Genomic DNA, 18,472 nt, shown 5'->3' with positions numbered 1-18,472 from the left:
ACTTCTCCTTAAATTACACAGACTAGGTGTTAGGCTAGCTCAGAGGTCATCAATTGGACAAGGTCATTTTTATATTGTCGCACCCAACAGGTCGTTGTCGATGGTCAAAACTCTGACAACCTATCAGTTCTTTCTGGTGACCCCAAGGCTCGGTCCTTGCCTTTTCCTACATGTATCTTACATAAATGACCTCCCTGAAAGTGTTAAGGGCAATCGGAACATCCTCGGCTATTATCTATAATAACTGACGAAGACTGACGGAAATGGACGGAAAGTTGCGATTGGGGCAAGGTTAGACTATTTGCAGACGTTACAATAATCAAATCAACCCAGGATGCACAAACCCTCCAAAAGGATCTCAACAGTCTTGAAAACTGGGAATCTGATTGGTCATGGAATATAACCCAGATAAATGTGAAATCGTTTGTATCAGCCACAAAAACCATCCAGAAGCATTCCTTATGATTTACATGGGAAACAACTAAAATCAACTGAGGCTGCAAAATATTTAGGTTTAACAATAAGTAAAGATCTATATTACAACATAACAGCAAAAGCAAATAATTCACTCAGATTTATAAAAAGACATGACAAAACTTCCAAAAAAAAGGTCAAAGAAACTGCCTACAAAACCTATGTAAGGCCCCAGTTAGAATGCTGTTCCATGGTTTGGCATCCTTGGCAAAAATATCTGGGTTACAAAATAGAACAAGTTCAATGATCAGCTGTCAGATATGTATACAACGACTACAATTACATCAGTAGTGGTATTTAAAATGTTAAGTGAACTTAACTGGCAAACTCTAGAGCAGAGGCGCAACATCAGCTCTATTACCATACTCCACAAAATCCAACACAATCTTGTGAGGGTCGACCATCATCATATGACACCCACTAGAAACCTGAACTACCTAATACCATACTCAAGGACGCAGTACCACTCCTATTTATTTTTCCCGTGGAATGGCCTACCCTTGTCCTTACAAGCTAGTCCCAGCTTAGACCTCTTTACTGGGCAGCTGCATCCTTTTTACCAGTCCTAATTCACCATTGCTTTTGACTTTTGATCTCAGTCTTGTAGTTCTTTTGAAACTTGCTTTTATCTTATACCTTTAAATTTGCACTTCTCAGATTTGTTTTTATCAGTTATTCGAATCCCTGACAACGCGTCTGCTTAGTACTGTAATCGTTAACGATTTTGAAGCAGTATGATGAAACTAATATTTACATAAATTACCGAAAATTTACCGAAACTAAGAGGGGTGGGGGTGGGGTAAATACCCCCTAGATGATCATTATCTTGCAACTTCAAGAAAGATTTTAAAGGTCTATGTTATATATTAAACTTATTAATGCTAATTAATTGCTACATTAAATGTATATATATTTCATGCAGTTCTTTTAAACTTAAATGTTAAGCTTTGCCTACTTAGTGTACTGACCAATTTACTACATTAAGATAAACTGTTTTAAAAATAAGGAAATAAACTGCTGAGATAAACACCTCATTTTCTCTACACCCACATCAATGTAAACCAGGTTATATGGGAAGGACAAAACAAAATTACTACTGCTACTGCTATGTACGTTTTGTTCGCATATCGGGAAATAAAGTGTTCTTAAACTTAATTTAAGTCACTCCCGTAATGTTAATCAATAGACATTATAAATATGAAAGCGAAAAAATACTCGTCAAGAGTTAAGTAAAAGATTATTAAGGAAAGAAAATGACACTTCATTTTAATGTTAAGAGCACTAGCTTCTGTTCATAAACATTTATGAAGAATTATTCAGAACTGATGAAAGTTTTTCCACTTAAAGAAGTAACACGTTAAAAGTAGGTTTCAAATGATTAGACTGTGTAGTTCAATAAATTAAGGATGATATGTATGGACATAATTAGAAGATGTAGATAAACGTAAAACATTCTTTAATGATGGAGAAAATATGAAAAAATGCCATTAACAGATTAAATACAAAGGAGAAGTTGGAAAATTCTTGGAACTATGATGGTGAAAGGTAACATACTTTATGCCACATTACAAAATTTTTCATTTGAATAATTGTATATTTATATAAATTACTCACCACTTAATTGAGATTTAAAATATATACGGTGATTTATATAAAGAGGATATTGAATAAGTGTATGTTTAATACTAAATTCATTGAACGAGTTTAATAAAACCATATTATATAAGCCTCTGGCGAGCATAATATTGTTTTATTCAACCCGTTCATTAGATTTAGTATTGAATCTTCACAAATATAATATTCTATTTATCAGAGGCCCAAAATAAGAACTGTTTACAGTGAAAAGAATCATTTTTATTCCTTGACGCGCATATAATGCTTACATTTAGGACGTGTAAAGTTACGCGATGTTGGTATAACGCAAATGATGTCACGTCAAAATATAGGTCTATGCACGACCTTGTAATACCCTTTTTAACGGCACGGGTGTGTGATACATACATACATACATAAATACATGCATACATACATACATACATACACACATACATACATACATACATATCACTGATCAAAGATGATGCGATTTGTAATATAAAATATTAAAAATTCAACTAGACTTTTTATGGGAGCACTGATATATCTGATAACATGTAAATTTTTTATATTACAAAAGTCACACGTTAAACAACAATGTGGTATTACTTCGATGAATTTAAATCCGGGAAGATAATAAGTTTACGCTGTTATTTGATATCTGTCACCAAATATTGAACGTCTTGTATATAAATCGTGTCAAAAATGCATATTTTCTTTCACTTTAGAACATTAAAATGACAAACAATTGCATATACCTTTGAATTTATATTTCCAGTTTGCCCATCGTCACCCTGCATCGATACATTTTATTATCGACAAGAATTTTGAATTGAAGTACATTATCAAAGAATGTTGCCTTGATAAGTCGAGGAACGGGCATTGTTGAAAAAGACTAAAATATACACACGTTTTACTTCAATGTCTAATGGACAATAAGACAAAATGTCACTCAGTAAGCTATCTATTTCATTGCGAGAAAAAGTAAACCCCTTTTCTGTGGAAGCAGATTCCCTTCTTAAAACGAGATGTATTTCCTGCAGAAAAAAAGAAAGACTATTAAGGTTTACAGACTTACGAAGAGGAGACCATATCTGTATGAATGGCAAAATGTTCATGCTTGGTATTGGCGGGAAACAAGTAGCTGCATACACACATCATGCGCTCGTGAAATCCATTCAAATTGTAGGCAGCGCCACTGCACTTGTGACTTTGATTCATTTCTATACTACGCCATACGATATGACCATTTGTATTCAAGAAACAACAGAAATTTTTGACCTTCATTATCATGAAATAAATATTATTCGATATCGATATAAAACGCATGAACCAGAAATTATCTTAGAACGGGCTGAGCGGCTATTAACTCAAAATAAGCAGGCGAAATATTCTGTATTTTCGTGTAATTGCGAACATATTTGTAATTGGTGCTGTGTAGGAAATGCGAAAAGCTTTCAAGCAGAGAGTGCAAAAGATGCTTTGTCTGGTATTTTATCAGGCATTGCAAACGTTGGAGGAAAGACCTTAGGCGTTGTTTGTAAACTGCTTTTTATGTCATTAGATGATGTTTCAAAGCTTACGTCATCTTATTTAATAAATGTTCCCTGGGGAACACTTGCAGTTATTGCAATTCTATATCTGTTATATGTTGTATATCAGAATATCAAACTTGATGAGGAAAGAAAGGCAGGAAACATTTGCTATGCCTGTGCACACCGTAAAAAGGTTGACATTTGGCTTCAGTTTATTGCTTATTGCGGGTTACAAGTCGGTGGACTCGGGTTATTATCACTGGTCATTTCTGCTGGAGCATCACATGGTATTGTGCTAGGTTCCTTAATTGCATGCAGTGTTTTATCATTAGTATGCTTAGCAAATGCTCCAAAGTTTCGAAAACTTTGCCTGACACCTTTCCAAGGTCGTTATCGGGAGATTAAAAGTTTGAGGGACATCTGGATTGGTGACGTTATTTCTTTCAAACAATGGCACTTGAGACATTCTTGCATAATAAGTGGTATAGAATTTTCGCCTGGAACAGTTTACAGACGGGGAAAAATCAAGATAATACATTATTCTCAACCAAGCACATTTGGTCGAAGGAAAATCATTGAAGAGGAAGTACTACTTGATCTCGAACATGACACTATCTTAGGACATGATTATTCGGGATATAATGTACATGATCCAGAAACTGTTGTTAATAGGGCGAGACAAAGGCTCGGTGAAACGAAGTTCAAGTTGACTTCCAATCGTTCTTGCCATTTTTGCCACTGGGCGAAAATAGTTGAAAGTACAATAGAAGAAAGTACAAAGGACTGTGATGACGTAGAACATGCAGTCTTTTATCTAAAAGAAGTGGACCCAAGAGAAACAACGTCTAAATTACCAGATCACTCTGTACATATCGACCATACAAGAGGAAGAAAGAGGGCAAGTAAGGCGATTCGTAAAATGTGTGTCCGGATAAGGGACGAGATAAAAGCAGGAGAGCTTATTGAGTATAAATCATGTGGACTTACACATAAAGCAATAACGACCGATGTACGATTTCATGCCAAGAAAGTTTCAGATGTGTTTGTTACACTTGTTCATTATGGAAACGACAAGAAAATCAAAGAGGAAACCGTTGAGTTTGATCTCAATCGTCAAGATGTTTGGATTCATAAATACCATCCTCTGTATCGATACAGTAAAGAGCATATCATACGTCGCGCTCGAGCCAGAATAAATGAAGGGAACTACAATGTTATATGTTACCGATCTTCTCATTTTAGCAAAGAAGTTGTGGAAAAGGGCCATGTTTCAACTGTTTTGGACATTAGGGATATCAAACCTGGCGACGCTATTCTATTCCCTGCCAAGTCATTTTTGAAAGAGGCAATTGTCATCAACGTAACCATTGGAGATTCAATACAAACTTCTGTTGGAGAACTAGACATCATTCATTATGCTTTTAAAAATTGTATGCCTCCTCTAACAGTAAAAGAAGAAACTATTTCTATAGATTTGCAGAAAGAAAAAATATGTGTGCGTAACTACGAAGGCTATATCACTTATCCTCCAGATAAAGTAATTAAGCGAGCGAAGTCAAGGTTAGGCGAGCAACGTCATTCAATTTGCAGGACAACTTCAGAAGATTTTGTACATTGGACGAAAGTTGTTCAATATCCAACAGAGATTACAGAGTTAAAAAAATTATCGGATACAGAATCACGCACTTCTCTGCTAATTCCAAAAGCTGGTGAGTACAAGAAAGGTTTGCAGCGTTTTGGAGTTTGGACATGGGACGAATTATTTCCTGGTATGATGGTAGAATACCGGGAAAACTTGTGTAAGACTCAAGGCATAATTTCTGACGTCGATGTAAAAAGTCAAACTATCAAAGTCATCAAATATGGTTCGGATGGAATTTTGTATCCAATGATCATCATGGAAAAGAGTGTTAAATTAAATATTCACCGTGATGATATTTGTACTTACCGTGGGCATCCAAGAAAAAGCTTTAAATCGAGTGTCGTGATTGCTAATGCTTTAAGACGATTAGGTGAGAAGAAAAATGGAAAATCTTCCTGGGACTTTTGTAAGGAATGTCTAGTCAAACCAATGCAACTGTAAATTAAACCGATCATATACCGATCGCGACAAGCTATGAGTTTAATTAATTAATACAACTTTGAATCTTAGTGCCGACGGTAACGTTTTCAACAATTTAGAAGTGTTCACATTAATACTTGAAAAGTTGGTTAAAAATTAAGTTTAAAAAAACTGTCTATAATAGATAGATAACGAATTTCTCAATACCTGGGGTTACTAAAATAATATGTTTATGTTATGTACATAAGGGGTTGTTTGAGAACAGTGATTTGGAGAATAAGATGCATTATCATTTTCGATTATAGAAACATTTTTAAGCTAAAATTGTGTTAACAAAAGCTGGTTGTCTCTTAATTATCATACGTCTAGTGTTCTGAAGCGTGATTTGAACCATATCGAAACTCTGAAGAAGATCAGAAAGAAGGTCGTGTGCATTTAATTATTTTTTGCATTCATTTCACAAGTTCTGATTTAGAAATTGTAATAAATCGATACATTTTTCAATATGATGTCTTTTGTTATGTTTTGACATTAAATTGTGCATACGTTATTCGTGGACAGGAATACGAGTAATAGACAAATTGATAGTTAGACGGAAGTGATTATTTAAAAAGTGAGGCATCTGTTCAAATAACTTACTATATATTGCGCTCACTAGACCTAAAGAAAAATATTTCCAGACCTGTGTTATGTCACACATTCTGTCGAGTCCTTTTATAGTTGGTGTTAAAATTGTAAATACATGTACATGTGCAGTGTGCGCTGTATGCTGATACTCCGAATATTTAGAAAATACAAGAAATTATCATATAAATGATGTTCTTATGTTTTCATGACCTTTTTTAGATTTATACATATGTGTCAATAATTATAACCGCATATCTTATAATAACTTAAATAACTTTTATATTCAATCAATCAATCAATCAATCAGCAATAATAAAAAACCTTTCTCGTAGAAGTTTACATAATTGGGTTTCTTAATTTAAACAATATGCTTCTTATTATTTCACTGTTCATTATAATAAAATAAAATAATTAATAAGATAAAATAACACGTCATAAGAATAACCACAAACAAAGAATATGAAAATTAAGAACCACCACACGGTACTCAGAATTACTGTCCGCCTTGAAAAAAAAAAACCCATTTAAATCGCAAATACAATTTTATATAATTGCCTTATGACTCACTATTCGCGGTCACACACTTTAAAGATCCTGTATGTTGTAATTAAGGTTGTTACCACACTTAATTGAAATTTTATATATAATTATGCTTCTAAAACGATTTTCAAACATCGAAGAATATGTAAGATACGTACTGCGAATATTTGTCCATATTATATGTAATCATCAAAAGATATGCATTCATTCCTTTATGAAAATTTTGACTTAAACTTTATGGAAAATAAATTTCTAATTACATGTACCTCCCTTTATTAACATGAAATATAAATTCGCTAATATCTTTACAGAAGTGCTTTTTGAGCTTACAGTGATGATACATTTTCATTTGAGCATTATATATATGATATAAAACCAATACAGGATCTTTAATTATAAGAAAAGCTTCGTGTTTTATTATCAATCGCTGTAACGGTAAAACTATCACTATTGCGTAGAATGACCAGCAGCTGAACAAAAAAAAAAAAAGATCTCAGACATTTTTTCAAATGTTCTGTTATTTATTTTGCGAACCAACTTCTGTATTAACCGAATGGTCTGTAATTTTTGTTAATATTTTTAGTCTATATAAATTTCACTCGGCAGAAAATTATAAGCAGTACATACAAAATTGTTACAATACAAAACACGACGTTGATCAACAGTAACATGACGATATCGTCACCGTACATATATATGCAGCCCACCATTTGACGACCACTGATCATGTTCACCCCCTTTCATGTGCCTTTAAATTATTCACCGTAGGCGTGAATCAACGGCAGTCATCGATGTACATAACCAAAACATATTTCGTCATCATCAAAAACGAGTTTATCAATTATATAATGTATTTAACGCATGCTAACAGCAGTAATGTAAATTTAAAAGTTTTCCCCGGATTGATAAGTTTCAATATATAAATATTAGTTTATGATGGACTTCATTTTGAAGTCTTTTTCTTACAATTAGCATTTTTAATACGAGAAGCGATATAAAGTCACACAATTACAAGAGATATATAGGCGAAATAAAATCATACAATTGCACGCGATTTAAAATCATACAATTTCAAGCGATATATTAAGTCATACAATTCCAAGCGAGATAAAATCATACAATTACAAGCGATATAAAGTCATGCAATTACAATTATTATTGATTCAGTTTCAAAAAAATGTGTAACCTTGGATAAAATAGTGTCATTTTTTTCTCTGATGATATTTTGAGAGTGAGAGCGTTATACATTGTGTCTCTTGATAATATTTTATTGACTTAAAAAAGAAATTCAGACTCTGCCATAGCTTTTGATTGTAAAAGAAACATACTCCCTGGCCACATTGCCACTCTTTCAGACTGTCAGTAGTTCAGTAGTAGTGTCGCAGTACGACTATAAGTGTGTTAAAACTTCTTTATCTGTTGAATTATCATTAGTAACATTTTAAATACAGCTAGAAAACCTTTCAAGTCTCACCTCTCATCACAGTCTCATCTTTTTACTCAAATATTATCTGCCTGGGAGGATTTTGCAGTATTCAGAGAGAAAAATGGACAGACAAACAGGTAGACAGATTGATGTTGTTATAATATTTTCATATAATTGCGATTGTAAATTCCGACAAATCCCGAAGTTAAACTGCTGTATGGTATGGGGGAATTCCGTAACTAACAGTGCGGAACCTACTTTCGTTTTAGACTGATGTGAGTACAATCTTATTTTTCATTTTTCTTCTGTTGTCTCCAAACAATGTCATGAATTTATCGATAAAGAATTAGTTTTTGTGTCTATGTATGCATACTCACGTATATTTAAACACATAATTCGAATGAATATAACTTTTGTTTTACATAAACTAGGATAAGATAAATATCATTCATTCATATAATAATTATATTATATTGTATATATATTTATTTTTATAGATAGTTAAAGACATATGTGGTCTTTTAATATTGATTGTATTAAGTTATATTTAAGTTTCTCTTAAGTTATATTTAAGTTTCTCTCTTGATATTTATTACACATATCATATTACAGCATAAATTATGTAATACGGAAAATCTACTTTCTTTTTCTTTTCCAGGTATTTTGTAAAGCTTACTTTCATTTTCTATTTTTTAGTAACAGTTAACAGTATATTTTTTCTATTTTGACAGCATTTCTAAAGTGCGTAAATTCAGTGTATAGGTTCAACATGGACAAAACCAAAACAAAAAAGATCTAACAACAAAAGTGTAAGTTGTATTTGGATTTTATTTAATTTTTATATAAGATTTTCTTCAGCATAATTCATCAGTTCTTTTTTGCATGATACAAACAATTTTCAGAGAAAGATCTACAGTACATATATACTTGCAAAAGATTAAATCTAGATATTAATTTGTGTCAATTAATATTTCTGTATTATATTGCACTATAAATGACTAGATCTGTAATTTTCAAAATTCTGAATAGATATGAGTGCACTTTGTTTCCTTAACCATAAACAGATAACCATTACATAATCCTTTTTTCTCTGCGATATTAATTCTAATTACTGTACACATTAAATGTTGTGGAAACATCTGTGTCATTTTGGCATTTCTTATTTAAAAAATCGTTGCTTCTCAAATCCATGTTTCACAACAGACAAAAGTAAATATTTGTATTTACAATTTAACAGAGCATATTTTACATGATCTACATTAAGAAATTGTCCTCCCTACTGCATGTTAGCACTGTTTTAATGAAAAGGCAATTTATATTATATATCTATAGTTCGTATGTCATAGTCTACAAGTTTTAATTCATTTATTCCCCTATTCCACATTTTTGATTCTAATAATCAAGATAAATACAATTCATTTTAAATATTATATGCCAGTTGAAGAAAGACTGATATAAAATGACACTGATATGAAATACTAATGTTTCACTGTTTCGGAAAGTGAAACAAAATAATGATAATTTATTCTTTTAAAGTAATTAACTCTTTGTATTTTCTATTCCTATAAATATCTAAATTAACAACAGTAATTGGTATTTTCTGAGTAAAACTAATTTTTGACTGACCTGACCTGGCTCAGGGTAAACTTTTAGGATCGTTGAATGTCCGTCGTTTAAATAATCGTCCGTCCACATTTAGTTCGTTAACACTCTAGTGATCACATTTTTGCCTAAATTGTCACCAAACTTGGTCAGGATGTGGTCCCAGTTATTGCTCGGACAAGTTCTAACATGGGTCATCTCAAATGAAAATCTAGTTCACATGAGCCAAAATAAGAGAACATTCTTGTTAACACTTCAGTGGCTTCTGTTTTAGTCCGAATATTCTGGAAATTGCATTTGATAATTTTTAGCTCAAGATCGAATATGGGTTACCTGGAGTTAAAAACTAGGTCACACAGTCCACATATAGAAATGCCTTGTAAACAGTCTAGAGGCAAATGTTCGGTCTAAAATTTGTCAGAAAGATTGTTTAGATGATTTCTTGGGGGTAACTTGGGGCCAAAAACTAGATCACACAGCCCAAATATGTAAAAAAAAACTTGTTTACTCTATAGAGAAAATATTTTGAGCCCAATTATACTGCAAATTTATCAAAAAGAATGTTTAGATAATTTCTCGGTGGGTCACCTGGGGTCAAAAACTATGTCACGCAGTTCAAATTATTGTCAAACCTTGTTAACTCATCTACAGGTAACATTTTCAGACTAACTTTCCTTGAAATTGGTCTCAATGGTACATTGGTAACTTCAATCTCAAGTTTGAACAGAACAGAACAGAACATTATTTTATTTTGACTTGTACATAGTACATAATCATCATCATACAAAGTGTGATAATACATTGATAGAAATGCATAAACAATACATTTTCAATACTAATCTTCAATGAATTAAAACAAACTTTAAAGACAATGTCACGTTACTTTAGTAATTATTCCAGAATGTTATTTCAAATTAACAAAAATTGATATTATAGTGTTGAGGATAAACTGTTTTAAACATAATTAAATAAACATGTTTACATAGCAGACATATCATCAGAAAAAATCGACACACAAAAATGTTGAATGGAATTTAGATAGTCTTTAATCAAGACATATATTTTCATAAATCAAATTTATCTGACAGAATTAACAATAGTATTTCTGTAATTTAATGATTGTTTTATATATTTTGCCAGATTAAATAATATATTCTTTTGATTGTTACATAGTAGTTCAATAAACTTTATCATGAAAGGTCTTTTATAGTAGTATAAATATAGGTGTGGGGGTCAAAAACTAAGCCACAGAGCCGAAATAAGGAAAAACCTTGTATTGTTAATGCTATAAATGTAATATTTTCAAATAAAATGTCCTGGAAATTAGCCAGAAAGGCTGTTTGTATGATTTCTAACTCAAGCTCGAATATGTGTCATCTGAGGCCAAAAACTAGGTGACATAGCCCAAATATGGAAAAAATAACATTGTTACCTTTGCAAATGTTTCAGATACAGATCGATATTAATGTTATTATATCAGTTTAAGATTAAGACATTACATCAACTTTTCATCCATAGTTAACAATATAATTTGTTCATTGTCATTAATAATCAGGTGAGCAGTATAACAATCACCATGGCCATTTCGTTTGAAAGATAGTAAAAATTTATAAAGCTCTTATATTTATATGATAGGAAAAACGTTTTCAGAAATCTGTAATATGAACATATTTGCTTCAAGTCCTTTAATTTATGTAACGTTTGTTTTAGTTAATGCACTGGTGTATCCAGGATAATAAGAAGTCAGAGAAAGTGAATGCATTCAACATAGTCTTATGTTTGCTGATAGGTATATATGTTGTTTATCTGATATATTGATAATAGTGATTCAAATTGTTCTATATCTTATTGGTTTACTATAGAAAAAAGAGAGAGAATAATTATGATTATTTAGTTATAGCACTTACCAAATGGAGATTAGGACCGTTTATTCCGGCCAATTGTTTTTAATTAAAAGGGTCTTGTGTTGGATTTTACTACTAACTTGCCTAATACGTTAAAAAAGCACTTATCTGTAGCGAATGTCGTAAATGCATGTATATAGGTTCTCAATGTTTGTCAGCCGGACTGTGAATAGTTCAAAATCAAACTTTTGTTATGTTCTTTATAAGTTTTATCTACTTTTAAATGCTCACATTATTTATCGGTTTATTCAAATAATTGATTATTGTCAAAGGAGCAATATTGTTTTATATTTCAGACAGATATACATGCACATGTATAGGATTTGCTGGGTTCAAGGGATATACCACCACCGAATAATACCACACTAAAAGAACCTTATATTTACGCAATATTCTTTATTTTACGATACCACCGGTAATGAAATGCGCACGGGTCTTTGTAAGAAGTCTGTTAATGTAATTGACTCTATCGAATAAGTAACAATGTTGAGTAAACTTTACAATGCTCTACGATCGGACGTTCGGACTAGTGGTCTGGATGGAGAAACAGAACTCGATGTAAGATGTGTATCTTGTTCGAGGAAAGAAAGACTTTTAAATTTTGCGGATCTAAAACGAGCAGACCACATTTGTATGAATGGCCAATACCTCGTTTTTAACTATGGGGATAAGCAAGTGTCAGCATACACGCATCATGCAATTGTTAAGGATATTAATGTTATCTCTCCTTCCTGTGCTGCTATTTCTATAATACATTTCTACTCAACACCATTCGACGTGTCGATTAAGATTCGGGAAACTTCAACGCTATTAGACTTGCATTTGAACGAAGTTTTCACCATTCGATATAGACATCCTGCACATAATGCCGAAATTGTTATAAAACGAGCAGAAGGACTTATAGAGCAAAACAAACTTGCAAAATATTCAATATTGTCTTGTAATTGTGAATCTTTCTGTAACTGGTGTTGTGTTGGTAGTGAAGATAGTTATCAATCAGAAAATGCTAGAGATACTTTACGAGCAGTTCTTGCAGGCATTGCAAATGTTGGTGGTAAGGTTCTGCGAGTTGTTTGTAAACTACTCATGTTGTCAGTTGAGGATCTGTCAAAGGTTGCTGCAGGAGCTCTTATTGCTGTACCATGGGGTGTTCTTGGAATTATGGCTTTGCTTTACCTTATCCACACAATTTACCGTCATTATCAGTTAGATAAAGCTATGAAAGCTGGGAACATCTGTTCTGCTTGTTGTTTGCGCAAAAAGCATGACCTATGGATTCAGTTTGCTGCATATTGTGTTTTTCAGGTAGGTGGTCTTGGCTTGTTGTCATTGGTCATAGCTGCAGGAGCTAGTTCTGGTATTGTATTTGGGGCTTTGGCTGTTTGTAGTGTTTTGACTTTACTATGCATTTCGGTAATTCCGAAGCTCCGACAGTGGTTTTGTTCACCATTTCAAGGACGATTACTGAGAGTAAAGAGCCTGGAAACAATCAGGGAAGGTGATGTTATTTCGTTTGATCATTGGAAAATATCACACGATGGAGTCGTAAGCGCTATCAATATTTGTCCAAATACGAGAAATAAAAGGGGTCAAATCACCGTGATACATTACTCACTTCCGTCTCTCTTTGGTCGTAGAACTATCGTCGAAGAAACCATTAAAATTAATCTTAGAAAAGATTTGATTTTCAGCCACGATTACTCTGGATACAATGTACATGAACCGCAAGTTGTAGTTCACCGGGCAAAACAGAGGCTTGGTGAAGCAAAATTTGGTTTAATGACAAATCGTTCTTGTCACTTTTGTCACTGGGCTAAAGTAAACGAGGAACTGAATGTTGAAAATATTATCGTACCGGAATCAGCAGAGTCCAGGCTGCTGTATTTGAGAGAGATTGACCCAAAAGATACAATTTCAAACTTGCCTCTTCAATCTATACATGTCGATCATATGAGAGGGAGAAAGCATGCATCGATGTCTCTTGAAAAGAAATGGGCAAGAATTAGAGATGAAATCAAAGTTGGCCAAATAGTAGAATTCAAATACCGACGTTCCTGGCATAAAGCTGTCAGTACGAACGTACATTTTGACAAGCGAATTTCAGCAAAGGTGAACATCACTGTCGTCCACTATGGTAAAATGGGCAAAGTATGCGAAGAAAAATTTACATTTAACCTCAACGTGGAAGATGTATGGGTTTATAAATATCACCCGCTTTACCGTTATGAAACAAGTGACGTGATCAGACGTGCACGGGCAAGAATAGGGGAAGAGAATTACAATACATTTTTCCATAGATCTTCACATCTTGCAAGGGAAATCGTAGTCAAGGAAAAAGACCCAGTTGTATTAGATATAGATGAAATCAAGTTGGGTGACGTAATTACGTTCTACTACTGGTCTTTTAGGCATGATGCAATAGTAACAAAAGTCATCCGTGGTGATTCAAAAGCCAACACCACTGGCGTTTTGAGGATAATTCACTATGCTTTGAAGGATCTTTTTGCAGTCCGGACCGTTAGTGAAGAACCTATGCCTATTGATTTGAGGAAATGTCTTGTTTATAAGAAAAGTTTCGATGGATATGTAACATATCCGGCAGATATTGCTGTAAAACGAGCTCGTTCAAGACTTCATGAGCAGCGATTCTCCATCAATGGAAACACATCGTCAGATCTTGTCCATTGGGCTAAAGTAGTTCAAAACCCAATAGTTGTTTCGAAGTCAAAAGATGACATGGCGCTTTTTTCTGGTATTCCGAAAGACCCATACCTTCTTGTACCGAAAGCAGGTATTCAATGTGAGGAGTTTCAGTACTTTCGCGCTAACTCTTGGTCTGATTTGTACCCAGGTGTTATAGTGGAATATTTGTATTACTTAATCTGGCACCAAGGTATTCTTTCCTACAAAGACGAGAGTACAAAGACTATCAAGGTGATTCACTATGGTGCAGACCACCTTTTTGCTACTCGAACAATAATGGAGGATACAATGAAGCTAGACTTGAGGTATGATAACATTTGGATATACAGAGGGCACCCAAGACGGTGTTATAAAGCAGGAGTTGTGCTTGAAAATGCCAGGAAACGTCTTGGAGAGCAAAGATGGGAACGTGGAAATAGATCTTGGGACTTCTGTAAAGATTGTGTGCTTAAGAAAACGAGTCAGGAAGTGTAGATAATCGTCGGAAGAAATGTCACACTTGTTAGGTGTCCTCAATGTTGTAACATATTTGGCATTGTAAATTTCAGCTCCTTTTTCATTATTTTTGGTCTATGATGTGAGTCAGTAATATAATTGTCTTATGATGGTAAGCAAGTTCCATTCAGAAAAATCACATAATTTGATTAATTGAAGTTTATTCTTATTGTTTGTAGGAAAACAATCAGAAATGCCTTTTTTCTATCTATTTACACATAAAAAGACAGAACAGAGGTTGTCTTGTTGAAAATTATGAAAATGTCTTTAAAAGCACATGGGTATTTCTGTAAGGATTGTATGCATGGAAAGAGGTTAGTGTTGTAAAGTGTATATACATGTATGTTACCTAAACGTTTACGTCGTTCTTGTTTTGAAGCTTTGGAATTGTTGTATATTTAGTATTGTTAGTTTATGTAGTCTGGAAAAAAACGCTGTGTGCCAGTGATTGCCTGTTTGGCAGTATTTGAAATTTAACGCATACTATGCTAATTGAGATTCTGGGTAGAACAAATAAATAGATCTCTGTCTTGACCTTCCTACAAATACAAATTAATTTCTGTTGTTATGTTTCGTTTCTGTGGAATGTACATTTGTATAAACTGTTGGTAATTGTTTAATACTGTCCGTAAACATTTTGCTGGTCGAACCCTTTGTCAAACAAATGACCAGAACTATTTCAATTACGTGTTGTACATTTGATGGCATTAAATTATTTTTATGTAAGGTATACATTTTTTTTGAATTTATTTTATTATTTGCTTTGAATTTATTATACATAGCTTTGAGTTTATGATATTTTATGGCATTGAGATTATGATAAATGGATATACAATTGATATATCAAAAGCGCTTCTAAGTCATCTATTGTTGATTTTTGTAATTGTTTACTTTAAATGTATAAGATATATTACAGCAGCTTTGAATTTATAATAATGTTAAGTATTTACTGTTATGTTGTGTAGCCGTGAGATGTCAAAAAGATGGTACACCGTTAAAGAATATGTGATACATTGAAAGCAGTATATCACCTTGTCAAAATAGTTATATCCTGTGTTGAGTTGTTATCAATTGTTGCTTTTAGTCAGACTTTATTGATATTATTATTATTGTTCTTTCATATACTTTTCATAACCCGTCTATTTTTCAATTATTTTGATCACATGTACTAATTAACTAATGTTAAGTTGTGTTAAGTTCAGTTTGTCATCCATGGAAATGATTATACAGTTTTTCAATTCTTAACATGATCTGAATTTTAAAATTAGACTATGAAATACCCTGTTGAGATTACGTTATTGTATGCGGTAAACTACTTGTATATGTTTGATATAGTAAAGTCATTAGTAAATAATTGTCCTTTAGCAAACATTGTGTTAGAAAACATCTTTATTAAACACGTCTGAGGAGCAAAATTGGGAGACAAAAATTTTGTTGTTAATACATGTTGTTCTAGATAGGTCAAATTTCTGGTGAAGTTTTTCTTTTGGAATAAATGATATTTTTGTGTTGCTTAACAGAGGGTCACTTCGCAGAGATTGCACTGTATATTATATTCCTTGAACTTATTTTATAATTGGATTTTTCGTTTAGGAAATTATTGAATTATTTATAAAAATTGTTCAATATATTCATTTTCCATTTCGATATTTGCCAATAAATCAATACATTTTATTTTCAAAGTTTATTGTACTTTTGAATAAAAGAAATGTACTGGTAAAATACGTATTTATAAATATTTTAATCAGTTATTTACAAATGCATTTCCAGTTTCAGATGATTTATAATAAATCATTTGTCAGTCATAAGTTGTATGACTGTATTCGTAGTTGTGAAGTGTGTTAAAGTGTGTTTTTTTCTCACATTTTATCGCTGTTTGACAGCAGTTGTATTTTTTTTCTTTGTTACGTAGGAGTTTATTTTTTTTATAGAACATTATGAATTGGCACCAGGACGCTTCCGTAAGATTTTCATATATCTACATTATCGGCTGAAATGAATGTTATAAAGCACAGCTATTAAATTGGTTATAAGTCATAATTTAATGAATCATTTTATCTATATTGAAAAACTTACGCTATCACATGTATCAAATGTTTAGACAAGTTTGATATAAAGCATATTGAGTAATTAAGGAACACATTTATTTTTATTCTAATATTCTTTATTTTGTTGGTAAAAGTTAAATTAACCAAATAAACTAACCTTTGAAGTACACTATTTTTTACGGATTTCCTTTTTTGTTAAAAATTGTACAATGTTAAAGCACAAAATTGCATAAACATTGTTTGATATTATTGCTGATATGATCTTACACTATATTTAAGTGTTCTGTAATAAACAGATATGTATAATATTTTACTATCTCATTTTATTGACATTTCTATTATTTTAGTGATATCTTCATTGTTTAGATTTGAATAATTTGCTTTTGCTTTATAATTAAATAGATAAAAGTTTCTGTTGTTAGATGTTTTCTTTTCACCATTAATTTACAAAAATAGTGAGCCATTTCTTTCACCATTTGTATATTTATATCGTTTTGTATATTTCTGAACATGCCTTCATTGTTTATTAGTTAAAGCTAAATCGGAGTCTTTTTAAGTTTCTAACTAAAACTATTTTGGTACAAAATTATTCTTGCCCAGCTTCTCAGTCAGCTTTTATGTGTTAAAAAATAGAGGATTTTGAATAAGTGTAGATTCAATAGCGAATTTATTGACCTAGTTTAATAAAATCATATGAGCCGCGTCACAACAAAACCAACGTAATGCGTTTGCGACCAGCATGGATCCAGACCAGCCTGCCTGGTCTGGATCCATGCTGGTCGCAGATGCATTACGTTGGTTTTGTCGTGACGCGGCTCATATTATGCAAGCCTCTAAAAACCAATAGACCAGAAAACACATGTTTGAGGAATATTAATGTGGCTGTGAAAAATACTGCAGCGGGAGCGCAATTTAGAATTTAAAAGTCAAGAGTTTTTTATGAGCTTTCCAAAACTTAGTCCTCCTCAGATGGAATGAACTGATGCCATTACTATACTAATACCGAGAACACACAAATTCGGCCACATGGGTGAAGGACGATAATGATAATATGTATCGCCAAATGAGCATTTCAAAAATATAACATGGAAACTGGCTGAAGAATGATAGTCAACTCAGGTTGACGTTTTCTATATTCGTGACTTTAAAGTATATTTCATGCAGTTCACTGTATTTTGACTATGTTTTTTTTAATTCAAATAATGATAATATAAATCAAGTATGACTGTCTAACAAAGAAAATTCAAAGCGACAAACTATTTTTCTAAAATCTTTTCTTGATGCAAAGATTCCCTTATGATAAGATCGTTTGACAATTGTTGTTTTATTTCAAAGTCAGAAGTTGAAATGGCCCTCTCGTCTGGTAACCGCTAAAATATTACCACCGGCATTCGATGTGAGATATGAGGAGTTTCAATACTTTCGCGCTAACTCTTGGTCTGATTTGTATCCATGTATTA

At 32.6% G+C, this 18,472-nt stretch overlaps 2 protein-coding genes across 2 annotated transcripts; both read left to right on the top strand.

The window, feature by feature from the left end:
* Positions 1-1,619: 1,619 nt before the first annotated feature.
* On the top strand, positions 1,620-6,479 carry LOC132730717 (uncharacterized). The gene is made up of 2 exons (XM_060716693.1): positions 1,620-2,019; positions 2,849-6,479. The coding sequence occupies exon 2, from the start codon at positions 3,016-3,018 to the stop codon at positions 5,686-5,688; it is 2,673 nt and encodes an 890-aa protein (XP_060572676.1). The 5' UTR covers positions 1,620-2,019; positions 2,849-3,015; the 3' UTR covers positions 5,689-6,479.
* A 2,125-nt stretch (positions 6,480-8,604) lies between these two features.
* On the top strand, positions 8,605-17,423 carry LOC132730718 (uncharacterized). Its single transcript, XM_060716694.1, has 4 exons — positions 8,605-8,623; positions 8,992-9,069; positions 11,573-11,651; positions 12,063-17,423. The coding sequence occupies exon 4, from the start codon at positions 12,250-12,252 to the stop codon at positions 14,941-14,943; it is 2,694 nt and encodes an 897-aa protein (XP_060572677.1). The 5' UTR covers positions 8,605-8,623; positions 8,992-9,069; positions 11,573-11,651; positions 12,063-12,249; the 3' UTR covers positions 14,944-17,423.
* Positions 17,424-18,472: the final 1,049 nt, after the last annotated feature.

Source organism: Ruditapes philippinarum, unplaced genomic scaffold (assembly GCF_026571515.1).
Source record: "Ruditapes philippinarum isolate M1 unplaced genomic scaffold, ASM2657151v2 ctg6125_1_1_1_1, whole genome shotgun sequence".
In the NCBI taxonomy this organism is placed as follows: domain Eukaryota; kingdom Metazoa; phylum Mollusca; class Bivalvia; order Venerida; family Veneridae; genus Ruditapes; species Ruditapes philippinarum.
This window is presented reverse-complemented; position numbering and strand designations above follow the sequence as displayed.

Bases quoted from the DNA above. Each gene is read 5' to 3' on its own strand.
- LOC132730717 (XM_060716693.1), top strand. From the start codon at position 3,016: ATGTCACTCAGTAAGCTATCTATTTCATTGCGAGAAAAAGTAAACCCC.
- LOC132730718 (XM_060716694.1), top strand. From the start codon at position 12,250: ATGTTGAGTAAACTTTACAATGCTCTACGATCGGACGTTCGGACTAGT.